At 40.7% G+C, this 18,167-nt stretch overlaps 1 protein-coding gene across 1 annotated transcript; it reads left to right on the plus strand.

Annotated features, from left to right (window-relative positions):
* The first annotated feature begins 10,551 nt into the window (after positions 1–10,551).
* On the plus strand, positions 10,552–17,765 carry LOC136466952 (phosphoenolpyruvate carboxylase 1-like). The gene is made up of 10 exons (XM_066465490.1): positions 10,552–10,920; positions 11,007–11,398; positions 11,527–11,611; positions 12,865–13,087; positions 13,380–13,483; positions 13,573–13,660; positions 14,819–14,973; positions 15,059–16,057; positions 16,561–16,947; positions 17,120–17,765. The coding sequence occupies exons 1-10, from the start codon at positions 10,765–10,767 to the stop codon at positions 17,411–17,413; spliced, it is 2,883 nt and encodes a 960-aa protein (XP_066321587.1). The 5' UTR covers positions 10,552–10,764; the 3' UTR covers positions 17,414–17,765.
* The last annotated feature ends 402 nt before the right edge of the window (positions 17,766–18,167 follow it).

The raw sequence follows: 18,167 nt of genomic DNA on the forward strand, positions 1-18,167 counted from the left end.
TATTTCCAGCCATATGTTCAGAAAGGCCACGTATTCCCTTTCGCTGATAGCTGATCCATCTTCAACGTGGTTTAGAATGTAACTGGCTCATCCCGTACAGTCTACTATTTTAGCTAATTTCTTAGAGCCAGCACTCAAGTACTCGTAAGGCTGCATTGATCCAGTAATTCTAAGGCCAGTCAACATGTAAACATCGGCTAGAGTGATGGTCATTAGACCATGTCCGAATACAAAGGCATTTAGGGCATTGGACCAGAAATAAGATGCAGAAATCAGGAGTGAATCATTTCTCTCCATCCCAGACAATGAGAGGGTCAGGCATTGATTCAGGCCATAAAGCTCCTAATCTTCACTCTTTTTCTCAGACACCCTACGGAACCAATTTCTCTATCCCCTTAGGCATCTTTGGCTAATTTTCTAAAGAGAGTTTTGGTATTCCAAGAGGACAAATCACTGTAGATTGTTTGAAGGGGTTTTGGTTGGTTTCTTGGTGGATGAAATCAAATGGATTAGGATCGCCCATAGGCCCAAGAAAATAGATACTGGGGGCAACAGCTGATGGAATCAAGATTTCGTTCCTCATTTCCTAAGAAATCGGATGAAATAAGTTTGAGAAGAAAAGAAATACAAGGTAGTGGCCGATAATTAGAGAGTGGAAACTTGGAAACATACCTCAGGGATGTGGTCGATGGTCGCCATTACAGCTGAAAAATTGGTTTGAATCTAGCGAGGATCGCTTGGATGATGGCTTGTTGGAACAGATGGTTTGCTAGGGTTTGGGGCCTTGGCGATGACGGCGTCGACTGTTAAAGTTGGCTCGAGAAAGAAGGAGAAAGCAAACAGGCCGAGTGGGTTGGGAAAGATACTGTTGGGATGTTATATAAAACTTAGGCCGAAAAGTCAGGAGTCATGCGTATATCTCGGGATAGAACAGTTGCGGCGGGGTAAACCAATGAAGTGGAATTTTGGGATAAAATCATTTTATCCCAAAATTAGGGGGCATGTGTTTACACCAAAATTTAGGAGAAGATTGCGGGAACTCATAGGCTTCCAAGATTGTTCCAATTAAGAAGTCGATTGCGTAAAGATTGATATCTACCGGTTCGGATGCGATACTGGGATCGGTTCTCTTTAAATGATGTCAACAGATAACGATGATGAGATATGATTGGCATCGAGAAGATACATATCGGACTCTACAAAAGGGGAAAGATTAGAGTCCAAGTTATCTTAAAATAGGAATATTTTCTTCATACCAAAGATTGTACTGAGTCATACTCGAGTATGATTCGTTTTCAGGCTCCGGGTATAAATATCAAACCCCGGCTATTGTAAAACACACACAATCAATCGAATACAAGTTACTTACTTTTTCGGCTCCGACCACCTCTTAGGAGTAGGAGTAGAGTAGATCTCGATGAGTTCTTTAGCAAGTACGGCTGCATCGATCCGATCGACCTCCACTGCTTGTCTGTAAGTAACGTTATGGCTTATACCTCTGTTCGTACGGCTGCATCGATCCGGTCGACCTCCACTGTGACTCTAGTATAAGTTAGTTATCGACTCTTGTCTAGTTCAAGTAAGGCTGCATCGATATTGTTATCGGCTCTATCTAAGGGTGACGTTCCTTTGGACTAGATTCATTAAGTTATCGATATTGTTTATTGCTTTCATTATTTATTTAATTACAGCAATATCACTTCACCCGATTAGAATTGATCTAGATCGGCCTTATATCTTGTTTAACCTATCGTTTGTTAATCTAAATTTGATCTAATCTGCACTTTAAACGACGAGTTATGTTTTATCGGCTGTTTTATATCAATCTTAATCGTGCATAGTATGCGGTTAAGACGTGTCTGATCTTGAGTAGATCTATTGGCTAGCGAAAACCGTTCTATGGTCCGTTATCACGGCCTGTGTGATTCTGCCTCACACCACACTGTTAGCACCGTGGAGTGGGGATTGTTATTTGGTAGATCTGTTTTTGAGAGGGCATGATCTTAACTGTGCGCTATGCCTGAATCGGCTATTTTAGCCGATATCGAGTCTCATGAACAGTTCACGTCACGAGACCGTTGAAGTAGCGATAGGTTGAAAGATGTGTTAGCCCCATGATCTTATTATTGTATTACGGCCTGCATGATTCTGCCTCATGCCCCACTGATATTAGTAATAAGTTAGGGTCGTCGAGTCTATTGTTGTTTCTACGGCCTGTATGATTCTGCCTCATGCCCCACTGGTCATAGCGATAGATGGGATCTAATATATTCATTAGATTTATCTCTATTAAATAATTGAATGATGATGAACTGTTTCTTTTATAAAGTGGTTCGGTTACTTACGGTTATTGGCTCAGTATAAACTAATTATTGTTAATATCTTATTGTCATTGACCAATATTTGTCTAAAGAATGATATTCATCCTGAACAATAACCGATTCTTTTTACACAACCCCATGAGCTTTAACCGATTTATTCTTATGAATATGCTGGAATCGACTATTTAGTCGATCTCCTTTTATATCGGCTCTTATAGCCGCACATTCGGGACTGGCTGGCAACACCGGCATGTTCCGCCCTAAATTACTGATAAATTTTCTCTACTTGTCAATTGCAGTGTCAAATTGGCTGGCACGTCTTGGGAGGAGTACGCAGGATCAACCACCCCTGCGCTGAAGCTAGGCGGATCTCCAGCTCCTTCGAGCGTACCCTTCCGGTTTGCTCATATGCCCTCGGCACGGAACGAAATTTTCATGTCGACAGTTTCACAGTACAAACAGATCCTCCTTTGATGTATTTGAATTTTATTATTTCCTACCACGTACCATTTTCATTTTCAAGTCTCCACCACCATTTGCACAGAAGGCTAATATTCATTCTCCTTGTATCTTTAAGCGACCAGTTGAGCGTTTGTCATTTGCATCTTCAATATCTGGCCAACGGGTTTTCCCCTTACTGCTCATCCTTGTCACTGCAAGAAAACGGAACCTTTGAAGAAGCTTGTACTCCTACACTACATAGTGCCCCTTTCGCACCCTTTTGCATGCTTTTGCCCTCCAAAGTCGAAAGCGCATTGTGATGGCTGCAGAAAATGCAAAGGTTGTGGTGGCATGGCCCAATCAAACGTACCAGGACTCCAGGAGTGGCCATGGCTGAATCTGATCCCCATGTATGGTGCCCACACGCGCTGTATTTTGCTCGGTACGTTGCGCTTTCATTAAACAGGACGGCATGCAGCAGATGCAGGCCAGCATCTTTGTATACACAGGCCTGTACAGCAGCCATCACTTTGTTTTCTGAGGAATCCTTGAACCAATCCATCAAACCGGAAAGGAAATTCGGTCACAATCACAACTCACCACATGCCCTCTGCTGTCCATTCCTTTCTGCATCTTTCATGGACACCGCTTACTAGTAATCTGTAGAGATTTATTTGTTGCAACTATGTGTACTGCAGTATCAGTGTTGTATTGCATTGTATGCACTCCATCGCACTATTCAGAACTTTTGCTAACAACTGATGAGAGAGAGAGAGAGAGAGAGAGAGAGAGAGAGAGAGAGAGAGAGAGAGAATGATTGTGGGACTATTTAGATCTAAGGAGCTATTAGCTGCCAAAATTAGTTCTAGCAGATCTGAACAGCGTAAATTAATAGCTCAAAATGGATTATTTAGCTAGTAAAAATTTATTAGTTAGTTTTTTCTAGGTAGCCGCTAACATTTAGCTGCAATGGACATAAATAGGTTTTATACGTAAAAATGCCAGCAGGCTAAGACCGTGTTTGAATCCATTAGCTGCTAATAGTTAGCTACTTATCTCATAGCTAATATTAGCTAGCTAACTATTAGCATCTATTAGCTGATTTGGCGATAGTCGTTAGCTAGATATTTAGCTAACAATTAATTAGATTATTGGAAGCTAACTATTAGCTCAATGGATCCAAATGATGTCTAATCATGAGAGGGGCACTGACTATTCCTCTTCTTGCCCAAAACCACTGTACCTAGAAAGTGCCATGGAAGGCATATGATGGAGACAATAAGAAAGCTAGTATGAAGCGTAAAGATGGGAGAGGCGTCGTATATCCATCACCTGTCCTGTTCAGCTAACCACTTGGGCCGCTTTCTTGTGAGGGGATGACAGGGAAACGAAGGCCGTGACGCGTAGAAGCACGCCTCCTCGCAACGACAGCCTGAATTCCAGCTCACCTCTCCATTTTCCATTTCTCCTCCGCGGCTGAATTAATTTATGTGATGAGGCCCGAAGAAAAGAAGAAGAAGAAGACACAACAAGGCTGTCTCCATCTGTGTGCCTTGCATGTCCGTCCGAGCGACCGGGGGGGTATTGAAAGCGACGTGTGCATTGCATGTCCTCTCCCTTCTTCGTTTACCTTTTTTTTTCTTCTCTTGCCCAAACCGGCTTTGGAAAATGGTGGTCTCTTCAACGCACGCACGCCCAGTACGTGCTTTCAACAATCATCATGGAGGGAAATTGGCGGCTCCAAACGAACGGGACCGGAGAACACAAGGTCAAGGTCTATGCCGTGCGCTGATGTCTAATATACTCCATCCTTTCTACTCACTTCGTCCTAAATTATAAGTCAAAATTTTAAGAATCTTGTAGTCAGAGTTTTTTTAGTTTGACCAAATTTATATAATAAGATAATAACATTTATGATACTAACTAAGCATTGTTAGATTCTTCATTAGTTATATTTTTATAGTATACTTATTTAATGTCATAAATCTTTGTGTTTTCCTCTGTAATTTTGGTCAACTTGAGATGCTTTGACTCTCTAAGATTATTGGAATGATAACTTATAATTTGAAACTAAGGGAGTAGATTATAAGTCGCTTTGACTTTTGACTTTTTTTATTCGCACGTTTTACTATGTACCTAGATATAATGTATGTCTAAATAAATAACAAAATCAATGTACCAAAAAAGGCAAAGTCAAAAGACATATAATTTAGAACGAAGAGGGTGGTATACACTACTAATCGTACCTCCATTTTAAATAAAACATAAAAATAAAAATCTTGTTTTCTAAAAAATCAAATAATTCTAAATTTAACTACATTTATAAAAAAAAAATAGCATCAATATTTATATCTATAAATGCATTATATTTTTGTGAAATGTATACCACCATTGATTTAGTGATAATTGTTATGTACAGAATCATTATTTTTATATATATTTAGTTGAATTTGAAATTATTTATTTTTTTAGATGTGGGTCCAATCGTTTCGAGACGGAGGGGAGTAATCCGGTTGGTCTAAGTTGGCGGGTCAATCAACTTCGCCGATTGCATCTCTAATAGGAAGGCCAAAAGGGATCTTTCCACCACCTCGCGTTATATACCTTTATTATTATTTAATTTATACTATGCTAATGCTAATGGTGACACCGATGTAATTTGGCCAATGTTGTCAATTGTCATCTCCTGCCTGATTAAACAATTTTAGCGCTACTAGACAAAAGCGTCACGATAGATAATGTGTCCCTGATGTCTTGTCTGATGAGATTGAGACTTGATCGAAACTTTTGTGTATGTAATATATATATATATATATATATATATATATATATATATATATATATATATATATATATATATCAAAAAAAACTTGATTGAATCTGTGCAGTGGGACGGTATAGCCTCCGGCCTATTGACCTTTTAGGACGCTTGTCAGAAGCGCGTTACCTGTACGGTAACTCTGGTTCCTTTAGGTCTTGTTCGCTGATCTGAAACTTGGCTGAACTTAGCTGAAAACACTATTTTCGGTTGAATTGTTGTGAGAGAAAAATACTGTTCCGGCTGAAACAAAAAGCCGAACAAGCTGAATACGGGGTAAGCCGAACAGGGCCTTAATTATAATGATTTGTAAATCTTTTATGTATTTGAGAATTTTTTTTAAGATTTATATATTGTCAGGGAGCATGCATCACTCAGGCTTCTAATTGGAGTATTACCGACGGATTCACCCAGAGTCCAACAACACCTAGGGTCTAGGGATATTTGGACGCAACAGTGTGAGCCCTCAATCACACGTCTAATGCTTCTATCTAGACTCGCCGGTCCTAAGTTTTCACAGACGTGGAGCGAAACCAGGGCCTCTCAACATAAACATAGTACTAGTAGTAATAATACTTAGTAGATTTTTTACTTAGTAGATTTGTAAGCTTGTTAGAGTTTGGCTTAAGACGAACTAAAAACAACTTACAACGGAGCTAAAACCTGCAACTTAATGTCTTAATGACGAGGAAACGCTCAATGAATCACATAAACATCCTCATACGATTAGGCTTTCTGTGGCCTTTGGCTGTGCCAATCGTTGATCTTGCAATAAACACTAGAAATGACTCGTGGATCCTAAATCTCAGTTCTAAAGATTGAAAGATTAAAAGATAGATTATAGTGCAGTAGGGCAAGTCGGCAACCAGCACGTATCTACCGGTACAAGCAATATCCGAGTATTGATGGACAGTGCTATGACGTCCTCTGCTCAACTATATAAAATACATATACATAACACATACAGCCTGTTCGGCTGGTGCTGATACGATCGTATACGATCATGAATTATTATTGCTGGCTGATTTGGTGTGAGAGAAAAAATACTATTCTGACTTATAATTCACGATCTTTTATTACCAAGCGAACAAATTAATATCTGCCGGCCGTTAATGGGCCCCTCAGCGTCAGGGGCCTGGAGCGTGTGCCCCGCTCGCCGTGCCCCAGGGCCCGGCCTAAGTATTATAATTTAGAAATTTGCCATCTTTGATGAGGGTATCAGTTCGTTTCCAAGTGAAATCTGGGCCTTGTTTAGATCACCTCTAAATTCCAAGTTTTTTTACTCTCTGTCACATCAATTTTTAGACGTATGTATGGAACATTAAATGTAGGTAAAAAAAATAATTAATTATATAGTTTGGTTGTAAATCACGAGACGAATCTTTTGAGCCTAGTTAGTCCATGATCGGACAAAGTTTATCAAATACAAACGAAACATGCTACAGTATCCGGATCACAAAAATTTGCAATCTGCCCGGTCCAAATTGGAAAAGCGTCGATTCCGTCCATATTTCTGCCTCGATCATGTACGTAGTCCGTACTCATTTAATTTAGAATCCGGATCCGTTCTTCCTTTTTAGTAGATGCAATGCATGTGACCCATGTGTCCTGGACCTGGAGGCTACAGAGCTCGCAATAGTTGACCAGCGGATGGGCTCGTGAGTCGTGACTCGTGACAGAACAGAACGTGCGGCCTGCAGGCTGCGGGGGTGGTAGATCCGATCAAGATTCCCCCAAGATCCCGCCCGCCGCCCATGGAACGTCAAACTCTGCAAACTCCGGACAAAGCACGCCACTTTGCATAAAACCCTTCCTCATCAAACTCCAAAATCTTTTCATGAAATTCATCACATTCACGGCCTAGGTCTTGTTTAGATTAGGGTTAGGAATCAGTATTTAGTACTGTAGCACTTTCGTTTGTATTTGACAATTATTGTCCAATCATGGTCTAACTAGGCTCAAAAGATTCGTCTCGTAATTTTACAATTAAACTGTGTAATTAGTTATTTTTTTATATACATTTAATACTCCATACATGTGTCCAAAAATTTAATATGATGAAAAAAGAGTAAAAAAACTTGTAATGTAAACCAGGCCCTAGTTGCTTCCGTGAATACCGAGAGGAAGCATTGGTTGGGCTTCAATTTGTTTAGCTTGAATGATTGATGAGAAACCTTCTTTACTGGAGATGACAACCAAAAATGTTGGGTAGAGTAGGGTAGGGTAGCGTAGGGGGGGGGGGGGGGGTGGTTTACAAAAACAACACTCTTTGGACGGGTGCCAGCTTCAACAGCTAGCCGACCAAAATAAATAAATACACGACTACTAGTGCGTGCTTGGACGACATGGATCAGCCTATTCGGCTGGAATTATACGATCGTAAATCATCGTAAATTTTCAGTTAGAACAATATTTTTTTTCTTACACCAGACTAATCAGCAGTATTTTTTCACGATCCAGCAACGAATAATCCCAGCCAAACGAACAGTCCGATGGAGATGAGGTGTCACAAATAGAGTACAAATTTGTTTCTTTGGGGTCCTTGGAGAAAGCTAGCTGTTCTTATTGCTCCATGTCACATAGTCGACCAAATAATTTGGGTGGGCGTGACAATTGGCGTCATCTTGACACTATGGTCCACCGGAGGCGGCAATCAGAGGTCGTGCGAAAAGAAATTCATTCATCAAGTAGCAAGGAAATTCAAGTTTCTCGTCGTGCGAGGCTCCATTTCAAACTACTGTAGTTCTGTAGCTATTCCATCATTATCATTCCGTCCCAACTTAGACTAACGTAGGAATAATTATATATAGAGAATCACAATAACGGAGCAATAATTCATCTCAATGTAATCATATCTATCCGTACCTGTGGCGGCAATCATTACTTGAGAAAAAAAACAAATATCCAACTATTTTGCCATAGTAGCAATCATTTAGTTTCAAAGAAGAAATGACAATACGATGATTACATTACCTCATAGACCAATTTTTCCTTATAGGTGTTGCAAAAATTACAATGCGTGCTCTGATATGCATGAATTAAAATATTGATAACAAATACATGGGTGAGAGTTCCGGTTAATCCATTAGCAAAGTTCTTTAAGAAACGGTTTAGCACATACACCACTAGTCAACCACTCATTCTACTGTACTCTAGCCCCTCAAATTTTTAAGCAAATAAACTTATGAAAATCAAGAGAAGAGAAAAGAAAAATGACCAAGTATAACCCCATGACCATTTTCCCCTACATCATCATCAATGACATTTGCATGACTTTTCCTTGATTTACGAAGTCAACAAAACAAGAGAATGAGAGGATGAAATTTGACCAAAATATTCATTTTCCTATAATTTTTCAACCTGGTTTGGCTTTTGCATGACTTTCCTTGAACATACATAAAGACAACATCATGCAAAAGTTGGACGGTTGTTATTGGCCAAGCCTTTTTCTTTGCTTTGGCCATCAATAATAGATAATCCCTTTCTATTACCTCTGGTCTATGATAATCATCCATAACACGCTATGAACAAATAAGCAAGTACTGATTTTCAAGAGAATGAAAAATGAGTAAATGACCATCCAGAGCCCTATTGAATGTAGTTATATAGCCATATCTCTTATATTGGAGCACTTAATTATGTGTGGGAGTGAGCATTCTTCCAAGACTATGTACAAGTATATTGTAGAATGGAGGGACTATTGTTTAAGATAGCATATTTTCATAAAATATTTTTTGAATAGAATGTTTTCATTGATACGATTCATCAGAGTGGCACATTGGAGATCTTATCTATGTCCTGATTGAATAAGGGTGCGTTTAGCAGGGATCCAGATTCTTTTAGAAACGTTTCGGATCTAGATTATCTTTTCATGTGATGAATCCGAACTACTTTGTAATATCATTTGGTTAGTAGGATGTATATATTCTAATTCACATGAAGATATATATAAATATATTAAAATCATATGAATAAAAACATGCTTAAAAAAATTCTAAACCTTTTGTAGATGAAGAATAATTTAAATAAACCTATTTTAATTTGTTGCGATAAAAAAGGATTACATCTGAACATAATTGGTAGCTTATAAGTGCATCAAAGAATCCGAAACAATTTTGCGTGTGAAACAACTGTGTCTCGATTTCTAACTTTGCTGAAGAAAACACGGTACTAAAACATTTTGGATCCAGACAGAACACTGTTTGGAGCCGTTTCTAGTGATTTATGTGAGAAACTGACCTGATTCTTACATCCAAACGGCCCACAAGTTTATTGCATCACAATGCTGACTTTTTTTTTTTTTTTGCATGAGAATGAGATCCACGACAATGCAGACGTCACGCCTCACGCGGCACTCTGATTTCCCAATATTTCTAATTAAAGTATTCCGGTGATGCAATGGATGGAAGTAAACTGAAAAACTAGAATGGTGTCTAATACAATATAGAGATTTATTCGTAGATTTAAATCACTTACTTACAAAGGGTCGCACAAGTTCTGTTTAAGTTGAAGGAGTTCTCTAAAATTTGTATGGACTATGGAGAATTTCAAAAATAGATTAGCAATTTTTCTTATATCTTAGACAACTACCTTTGTCCCAAAATAAATGTCATTCTTGCTTCTCATGAAGTCAAATATTTTAAACTTTGACTAACTATATATAAAAAAATATTAATATTTATAATACATAATAAGTCTCATTAGATAGATCGTTGACTATATTTTTATAAATCAAGTTAAACTTAAAAAAAATAATCAACATAAATACCGACATTTATTTTGAGATGAAGGGAGTAAAATTATTAATCCACAAGTCCATAGGGATCAATCTGCAAAAGTAGTAGCACTTGGCATGATGAGTCATGACCCTGGGGGAGACGCACGGTTCAGGAACATATAAAATTCTCCAAACGGGCCCCACCCACACACGATCACCATCACCCCCGGGCTCCCGTCCTCCCTGTACAAATAGGCACGCACACTGCCAACTCCCTACCCCATCGCCTCCGCCGCGCACACCCCCCAATCTCCGCCTCCGCCCCCGCCGCGCTCAGACGAGCCGCGGCCGCGGCCACCACCACTCTCCACTTCCCACGCCCGCTGCGGGCTCGCGGGCGGGAGGAAATCGTCTGTGCCGCCGGGGGGCGGGAATTTTGATCCGTTCGGATTCGCTGCGCCGCCGCGATGCCGGAGCGGCACCAGTCGATCGACGCGCAGCTGCGGCTGCTGGCCCCCGGGAAGGTCTCCGAGGACGACAAGCTCGTCGAGTACGACGCCCTCCTCGTCGACCGCTTCCTTGACATCCTCCAGGACCTGCACGGCCCCCACCTGCGCGAATTCGTACGCCCCCGATCGCATCAATACCCACTCCTTGTCCTCATCCCCCAGATCCGTGCTGATCAGGTGGCGTCGCTTCGCGTGCGCAGGTGCAGGAGTGCTACGAGCTCTCGGCGGAGTACGAGAACGACCGGGATGAGGCTCGGCTCGGCGAGCTCGGGAGCAAGCTCACCAGCCTGCCGCCGGGGGACTCCATCGTCGTCGCCAGTTCCTTCTCGCACATGCTCAACCTCGCCAACCTCGCCGAGGAAGTGCAGGTCGCGCAGCGCCGCCGGATCAAGCTCAAGCGTGGGGACTTCGCCGACGAGGCCTCCGCGCCCACCGAGTCGGATATCGAGGAGACGCTCAAGCGCCTCGTCTCGCAGCTCGGCAAGTCGCGGGAGGAGGTCTTCGACGCGCTCAAGAGCCAGACCGTCGACCTCGTCTTCACCGCCCACCCCACGCAGTCCGTGAGGAGGTCCCTTCTCCAGAAGCACGGCAGGTGCGGACGATCGTAGTCGTAGCGTTACTGTGGTTGCTTTGATTGAAGTCCTCTGGTTCCCCTCATGGTTCATGCGTGTGGAAGCACTGACTGCTACCCTTGATGTTGATTTGATTTCCTTGTTCCAGAATCCGTAACTGCCTGAGGCAGCTCTATGCCAAGGACATCACTGCTGACGACAAGCAGGAGCTTGATGAGGCACTTCAGAGGGAGGTAAAATATCTCGACTTCACCACTTGAGCTGAAAAAGTTTTGATAAAAAAGTCACTCGAGGTTTTAGTGCAGATTAAGCGTCCACCACAACCTTGCGGTTAACTTTTTTAGTTGGAAAATAGGTGCTCATTATTTAACTTATCATCTCTAGGCTCTTTGTTCCTCATAGTGCCAGGGGCTCGCATTTTTTTAACGTGTGGATCCAGAGCATAGGCATCTCTACATTACTGTTATTAGAAAGCTTATTTTGTTGCATTTTTTAGCCTCTTTATGTGAGTGGTGCCTGTCAGATTCCGAGACCCTAGCAAATCATTTGGCTAGAATGCTATCTCTATTGTCTATACACCGTTCTTTTAATAGTAGGATATGTAATAACTTGAACAAGACAAGGTGATAGGAAGAAAGCAGCAAAGTATGTACAATAGGGGCAGTTTCTTCCTTAAGAATCAAGAAGATATACCCAATGGGCCAATGGAGATCAGTTGATAATAGCACTTCCAGAAGGTTAGTTATCTGAGAAAGTTGGAAAGTTCTCTGGGTGTGCTGTGGCACAACAAAGATTTCCTGTGTGTGAAATTTTAGTCATTGTTATTTGTCCTACAGACTTCTACCTCAAGGTTATTGTTATCAGAATTAGCTGTCGAACTTTTGGAAATAACTAACCTTCAGTCAAACTAACTCTTAAGCACACGCAAATTATTGTTATCAGAAGTGGGCACCAAACTTTTTGAAATTAATCTGGTGAAGAGCACATTATTTTTTTAGTTTTTACTGTAACTTGTTTTTGAGGTTATATTGTGGATTCCATTACATGTTTCAAACAAAACTCCACCTTGGTTGTACCAACATTTTTTTCTCTAAAAATGGTATTTTGTTGAACTCTGGTGTCCGCACATGACAAGCAGACAAGGTGAAAGGACAAACATTTTTTTCTCTAAAAATGTTATTTTGTTGAACTCTTGTATGCTTGCACATGACAAGCAGACAAGGTGAAAGGACAAAAAATAGTCAAATGTGCACAACAAAGGTAGTTCCTATGCTACAGTTGATTCTATATAACTGCAGATTTTTTTTGTTGACACTGCAGTTCAATTATCTGATGTTATAGTCTTTCTTCACAGAGTAGCTGAATAAAATGCTTTCGAGAGTGCAGTTTGAAGACATAAAAAAACAAGTTATGGTCATGCATTCATTTTCAGTCAATTGTGGTGAAACATATGTTTTGCTGATTTGTTGTTTGACACCCTTCCCAGATTCAAGCCGCTTTCAGAACTGATGAAATCCGCAGAACCCCTCCCACTCCTCAAGATGAAATGCGTGCTGGAATGAGTTACTTCCATGAAACTATATGGAAGGGTGTACCAAAATTCTTGCGCCGTATTGACACTGCTCTAAAAAATATTGGGATCAATGAACGTCTCCCTTACAATGCTCCTCTCATTCAGTTCTCTTCCTGGATGGGTGGTGATCGTGATGGTAACTTCTTGTTTTCATATGCCACTGTATACATAAGTGTTTGTCTGAAAAATATAATACTCCATTGAAGATTGAAGAGTTTTTGTACAAAAAACAGTTTGAATAGTTCTAAAATGTTCCAGACTCTGGTCACATGTGTAACAGAAAGTGGTTGATATTGGCTATTAAGATTCCTTTTTGCACTCAAAACTATAATACAGTTCCAAATCTTTTGGGTAGAACCTTTTTTGTTGTTTTGCTGACTAACTGTAGAAAGAAAAGCTAAAACTTCCATGCTGTATTGTTTTTGTAGGAAATCCAAGAGTAACACCAGAGGTTACACGGGATGTATGCTTGTTGGCAAGAATGATGGCTGCTAACTTGTACTTCTCTCAGATCGAAGATCTAATGTTTGAGGTACTGCAATATAAAAAGTGCTTCCCTTACATGTTAAGAGCCGCGACATTGTTTGTTCCCTGGTGCTAAAACACAATATTCTATTCTAGCTCTCTATGTGGCGCTGCAGCGATGAACTTCGGATCCGTGCAGATGAACTACATCGCTCTTCAAGAAAAGCTGCAAAGCACTATATAGGTAACAGAGCTGTAATCTAACAAGGCAATTTGGATTAAACTGCATATCTGTTGGTTAGCTTATTATTCTTGCTTTTTTCTGCTTTGGCCATGTGAAGTTATTCACTTAAATGAGAGTTCTGATCTGAAAAATGTACAAACAATTAACTCTGAAGGATGTCATTACTGTGCATGTGCGGATAATAACCTTTAAAGTATGTCATTTTTGTATTTTTATTCTTATTGTCTATGGTTCACCGTAGGATTATGTATAATGGCTAACCACATCTTGGTTCTCTATACCTTTTGAATTTCCGAACACTCTACTTGCACTTCATATGCATTAGTGCATATGCACTACAAGTATGCATACTAATTCGAGAAAAAGTGTGCATGCTAATTGCCATTTATAATTTATATATGGTTTGGATACACAACCAAGCTTGAATTTGTCAGATATTTTAGAAACTGCATATGTTAGGTCCAATCAGCTAAATTTTTTGAGTTTGTAGAAAATAATTTCAATTTAATAATTAATACTACTCCATCCGTTCCAAATTATAAGACGTTTTGGCTTTTTTAGATACATTGTTTTTACTATGTATCTAGACATAGTGTACATCTATGTGCATAGCAAAAACTATGTATCTTAAAAAGCCAAAACGTCTTATAATTTGGAATGGAGGGAGTACGTAGCAAAGCTAGGTGAGAGAAGGTTCGAAATATGTTCTAGAGGCTGCAAACCTCTTTCATTTTGAATCATTAATCTATTGTACTATAGTTCTTCAATAGACTTGAATATATTTTTTATGTCCTACTCCTAACATGGATGCATCACTATGTTGCTAGTATAATCTCAATATTGTGCCCTCAGTTTGGTTACTCCTTTTCGGATGTGCATGTGGTGGTTGTGTTATGAGGCTCTGTGCTTGGAGTTTAATCTGCGGGATTTTTACTGTTACAAATTAAATAGATTTTCAAACTAGCAGCATCCAGAATTAGAACTAAGTGTCTTATTAGAGCCACCACCACAATGCCAAACAGAGCCCTAATCAGCAACTTGGATGCAACACCCTACATTCTCTTGTAGAGTGAATGATTTATTACATTTTTCCCTGCAAAGAGGCTTACTGCATTTGTTCAAAGGTTTATATTACTAATTGAGCGTTGTTGCCCGCAGAATTCTGGAAGCAAGTTCCTCCGAATGAACCATATCGTGTCATACTTGGTGATGTCAGGGATAAATTGTACAACACACGTGAACGTTCTCGTCACCTATTGTCATCTGGAATTTCTGAGATTCCAGAGGAGGCAACTTTTACTAACGTTGAACAGGTTTGCTCTTTTTTCTGCGGTATACATATTTGTGATTGCAGCCATCATACTTATAGTAATCTAATTACCACCTTCTATGTTGCAGTTTCTGGAACCTCTTGAGCTCTGTTATAGATCATTATGTGCTTGTGGTGACAAACCTATAGCTGACGGAAGTCTTCTTGATTTCTTGCGTCAAGTATCAACTTTTGGGCTTGCCCTTGTGAAGCTTGACATCAGGCAGGAATCTGATCGACACACTGATGTCCTTGATTCAATAACGACACATCTTGGAATTGGCTCCTATGCTGAATGGTCTGAGGAGAAACGCCAGGATTGGCTGTTGTCTGAACTGAGGGGCAAACGTCCATTGTTTGGTTCTGATCTTCCTCAGACTGAAGAGACTGCTGATGTTTTAGGCACATTTCATGTCCTTGCAGAGCTTCCAGCAGATTGCTTTGGCGCGTATATCATCTCGATGGCAACTGCTCCATCTGATGTGCTTGCGGTTGAGCTTTTGCAGCGTGAGTGCCATGTAAAACAGCCACTGAGAGTTGTTCCACTCTTTGAGAAACTTGCAGATCTTGAAGCAGCTCCAGCAGCTGTAGCACGACTCTTTTCAATTGATTGGTACATGAATAGGATTAATGGCAAGCAGGAGGTCATGATTGGATATTCAGACTCTGGCAAAGATGCCGGGCGTCTTTCTGCAGCATGGCAAATGTATAAAGCACAGGAAGAGCTCATCAAGGTGGCAAAGCATTATGGAGTGAAGTTGACAATGTTTCATGGAAGAGGTGGAACAGTTGGCAGAGGAGGTGGTCCCACTCATCTGGCCATATTATCTCAGCCACCAGACACGATACATGGATCGCTTCGTGTAACAGTTCAAGGTGAAGTTATTGAGCACTCCTTTGGAGAGGAGCTCTTGTGCTTTAGAACTTTGCAACGCTACACTGCAGCTACTCTTGAGCATGGCATGCATCCTCCAATTTCCCCCAAGCCAGAATGGCGTGCTTTGATGGATGAAATGGCTGTTGTAGCAACTAAAGAATATCGATCAATTGTCTTCCAAGAACCACGCTTTGTTGAATACTTCAGATCGGTAGGTTTCAACTATATCCAGTATTCTTACAAGCCTAACACTTTGCACTTGCACAAGCATGATGTTGACTTGTTTCAAAGCATGCTAAAAGACTCTAATTTGTACACTCAAAAGAGTGTACTTAAAGCAAGACTGCCTAATGTCAACCTATTATTTAGTTCTTTAGAAAATTTGAACATATGTAGTTTACTGCAAATCCTTTTTAACTGAAACATGCTAGAACACTCTTAAGTGGACAGAGACCAATTTGAGAAAAAAAAAACTAAGACAAATGCTCTTGTTTCTAGGTAGGATATCATTTTTACCAAGGTATTGGTGGCATACAAGTGAATGCACTGCACTGTATGCATTGACCAATGAGGACTTTAAACTTTTTTTTTTATCTTATTAAGCATACTGTGTCTTGCTGCATGATGATTTAGTGGGCTGCTATTAAACTGGTTCGTAGATTCTAGAAGTCAGGTAGGTGAGTATGCAACTAACTCAATCTTATATTCTTTCAGGCTACGCCTGAGACTGAATATGGTAGGATGAATATTGGCAGCCGTCCCTCAAAGAGGAAGCCTAGTGGGGGAATAGAATCGCTCCGTGCAATTCCATGGATCTTTGCTTGGACACAAACAAGGTTCCATCTGCCTGTTTGGCTTGGATTTGGTGCAGCGATCAAGCACATCATGCAGAAGGACATCAGGAACATCCATGTACTGAAAGAAATGTACAATGAGTGGCCATTCTTCAGGGTCACCCTTGATTTGCTTGAGATGGTTTTCGCCAAGGGAGACCCGGGAATTGCAGCTGTATATGACAAATTGCTAGTGGCTGAGGATTTGCAATCCTTCGGTGAGCAACTGAGGAAGAACTATGAGGAGACAAAAGAGCTGCTCCTTCAGGTAAAGTGCTCTCCAAAGATTTGGTTTTGCTTGCATTTCAGCTATTTTTGTATTTATTTATGTAGCCAATTATAGGCACTCAAAGTGCCATGTTTTTTGTGGCCGTGTAACATTCTGAAATTTCATAAGCCTAATTGCATTATGGTCCTAACTGTTTGCCATTTCGCTGCAGGTTGCTGGTCACAAGGACGTCCTTGAAGGCGATCCTTACCTGAAGCAGCGTCTGCGGCTGCGTGAGTCCTACATCACCACTCTGAACGTGTGCCAGGCCTACACCCTGAAGCGGATACGTGACCCGAGCTTCCAGGTGAGCCCGCAGCCGCCCCTGTCCAAGGAGTTCACCGACGAGAGCCAGCCGGCGGAGCTGGTGCAGCTGAACCAGCAGAGCGAGTACGCCCCAGGCCTTGAGGACACACTGATCCTGACCATGAAGGGCATCGCTGCCGGCATGCAGAACACCGGCTAGGCGAATATCCTCGGTGTACAAATAACCCGTCTCCCATGAGATGGTGGACGATCTGTGTAAGCCTGTAAGCAGCTAGTCGCCGGCGCCACTGTGTTCTGGAGGAATTTTTATGTCAGAGCCTTTCTCTTGTGTGCTTGATGTAGATGCCAAGGGGAGCATATTGGCTGTTGAAGCCTGATGCAAAATAAATTATGGAACTATGTTTTTTGTTTATCTATAATAACTAGCAAATATGCTTCCGTTGCGTTGAAACTAACAGCTTGTTGCGTAGTCATCTGGATGACTTGTGGTTCAGAGTTTTATTGTATATGATCACGTCATCTATTTCAATTAATTGTGGAATCGGACTCAATGCCATCTATTTCAATTACTTGTGGAATCGGCCTTTATTTGAAAATAATATTGTATTTTAAAAAATATAGTTCATATTTAGAGATGTATAAAGCATTTGTTTTCGTACTCATAAGTGGAGACCAGACAAACAAAACTCAAGTATTTTTATGTTTGAATCTCTCCTACTTACCTTGCATGAAATGACTAAGACCTTGTTTGGGAGGTCTTCTTAGAAAATGGCTCAAGTTCACAGGGAATATTTTGTATCGTAGCAAGGAGCTGTTTTTCTCTCTTCTAGAAATGAACTAGTAGCCAGTTAATACAGAATTTTTGGCTTTACCGGCTGTGTCTCCTCCAGATGAGCTCGAGCCAAAAGAAGCCCTACCATGGGTCTCGCTCTCCCTGTTCTCCACACTTTAAT

This window comes from Miscanthus floridulus, chromosome 7, assembly GCF_019320115.1.
Source record: "Miscanthus floridulus cultivar M001 chromosome 7, ASM1932011v1, whole genome shotgun sequence".
Taxonomy (NCBI): Eukaryota; Viridiplantae; Streptophyta; class Magnoliopsida; order Poales; family Poaceae; genus Miscanthus; species Miscanthus floridulus.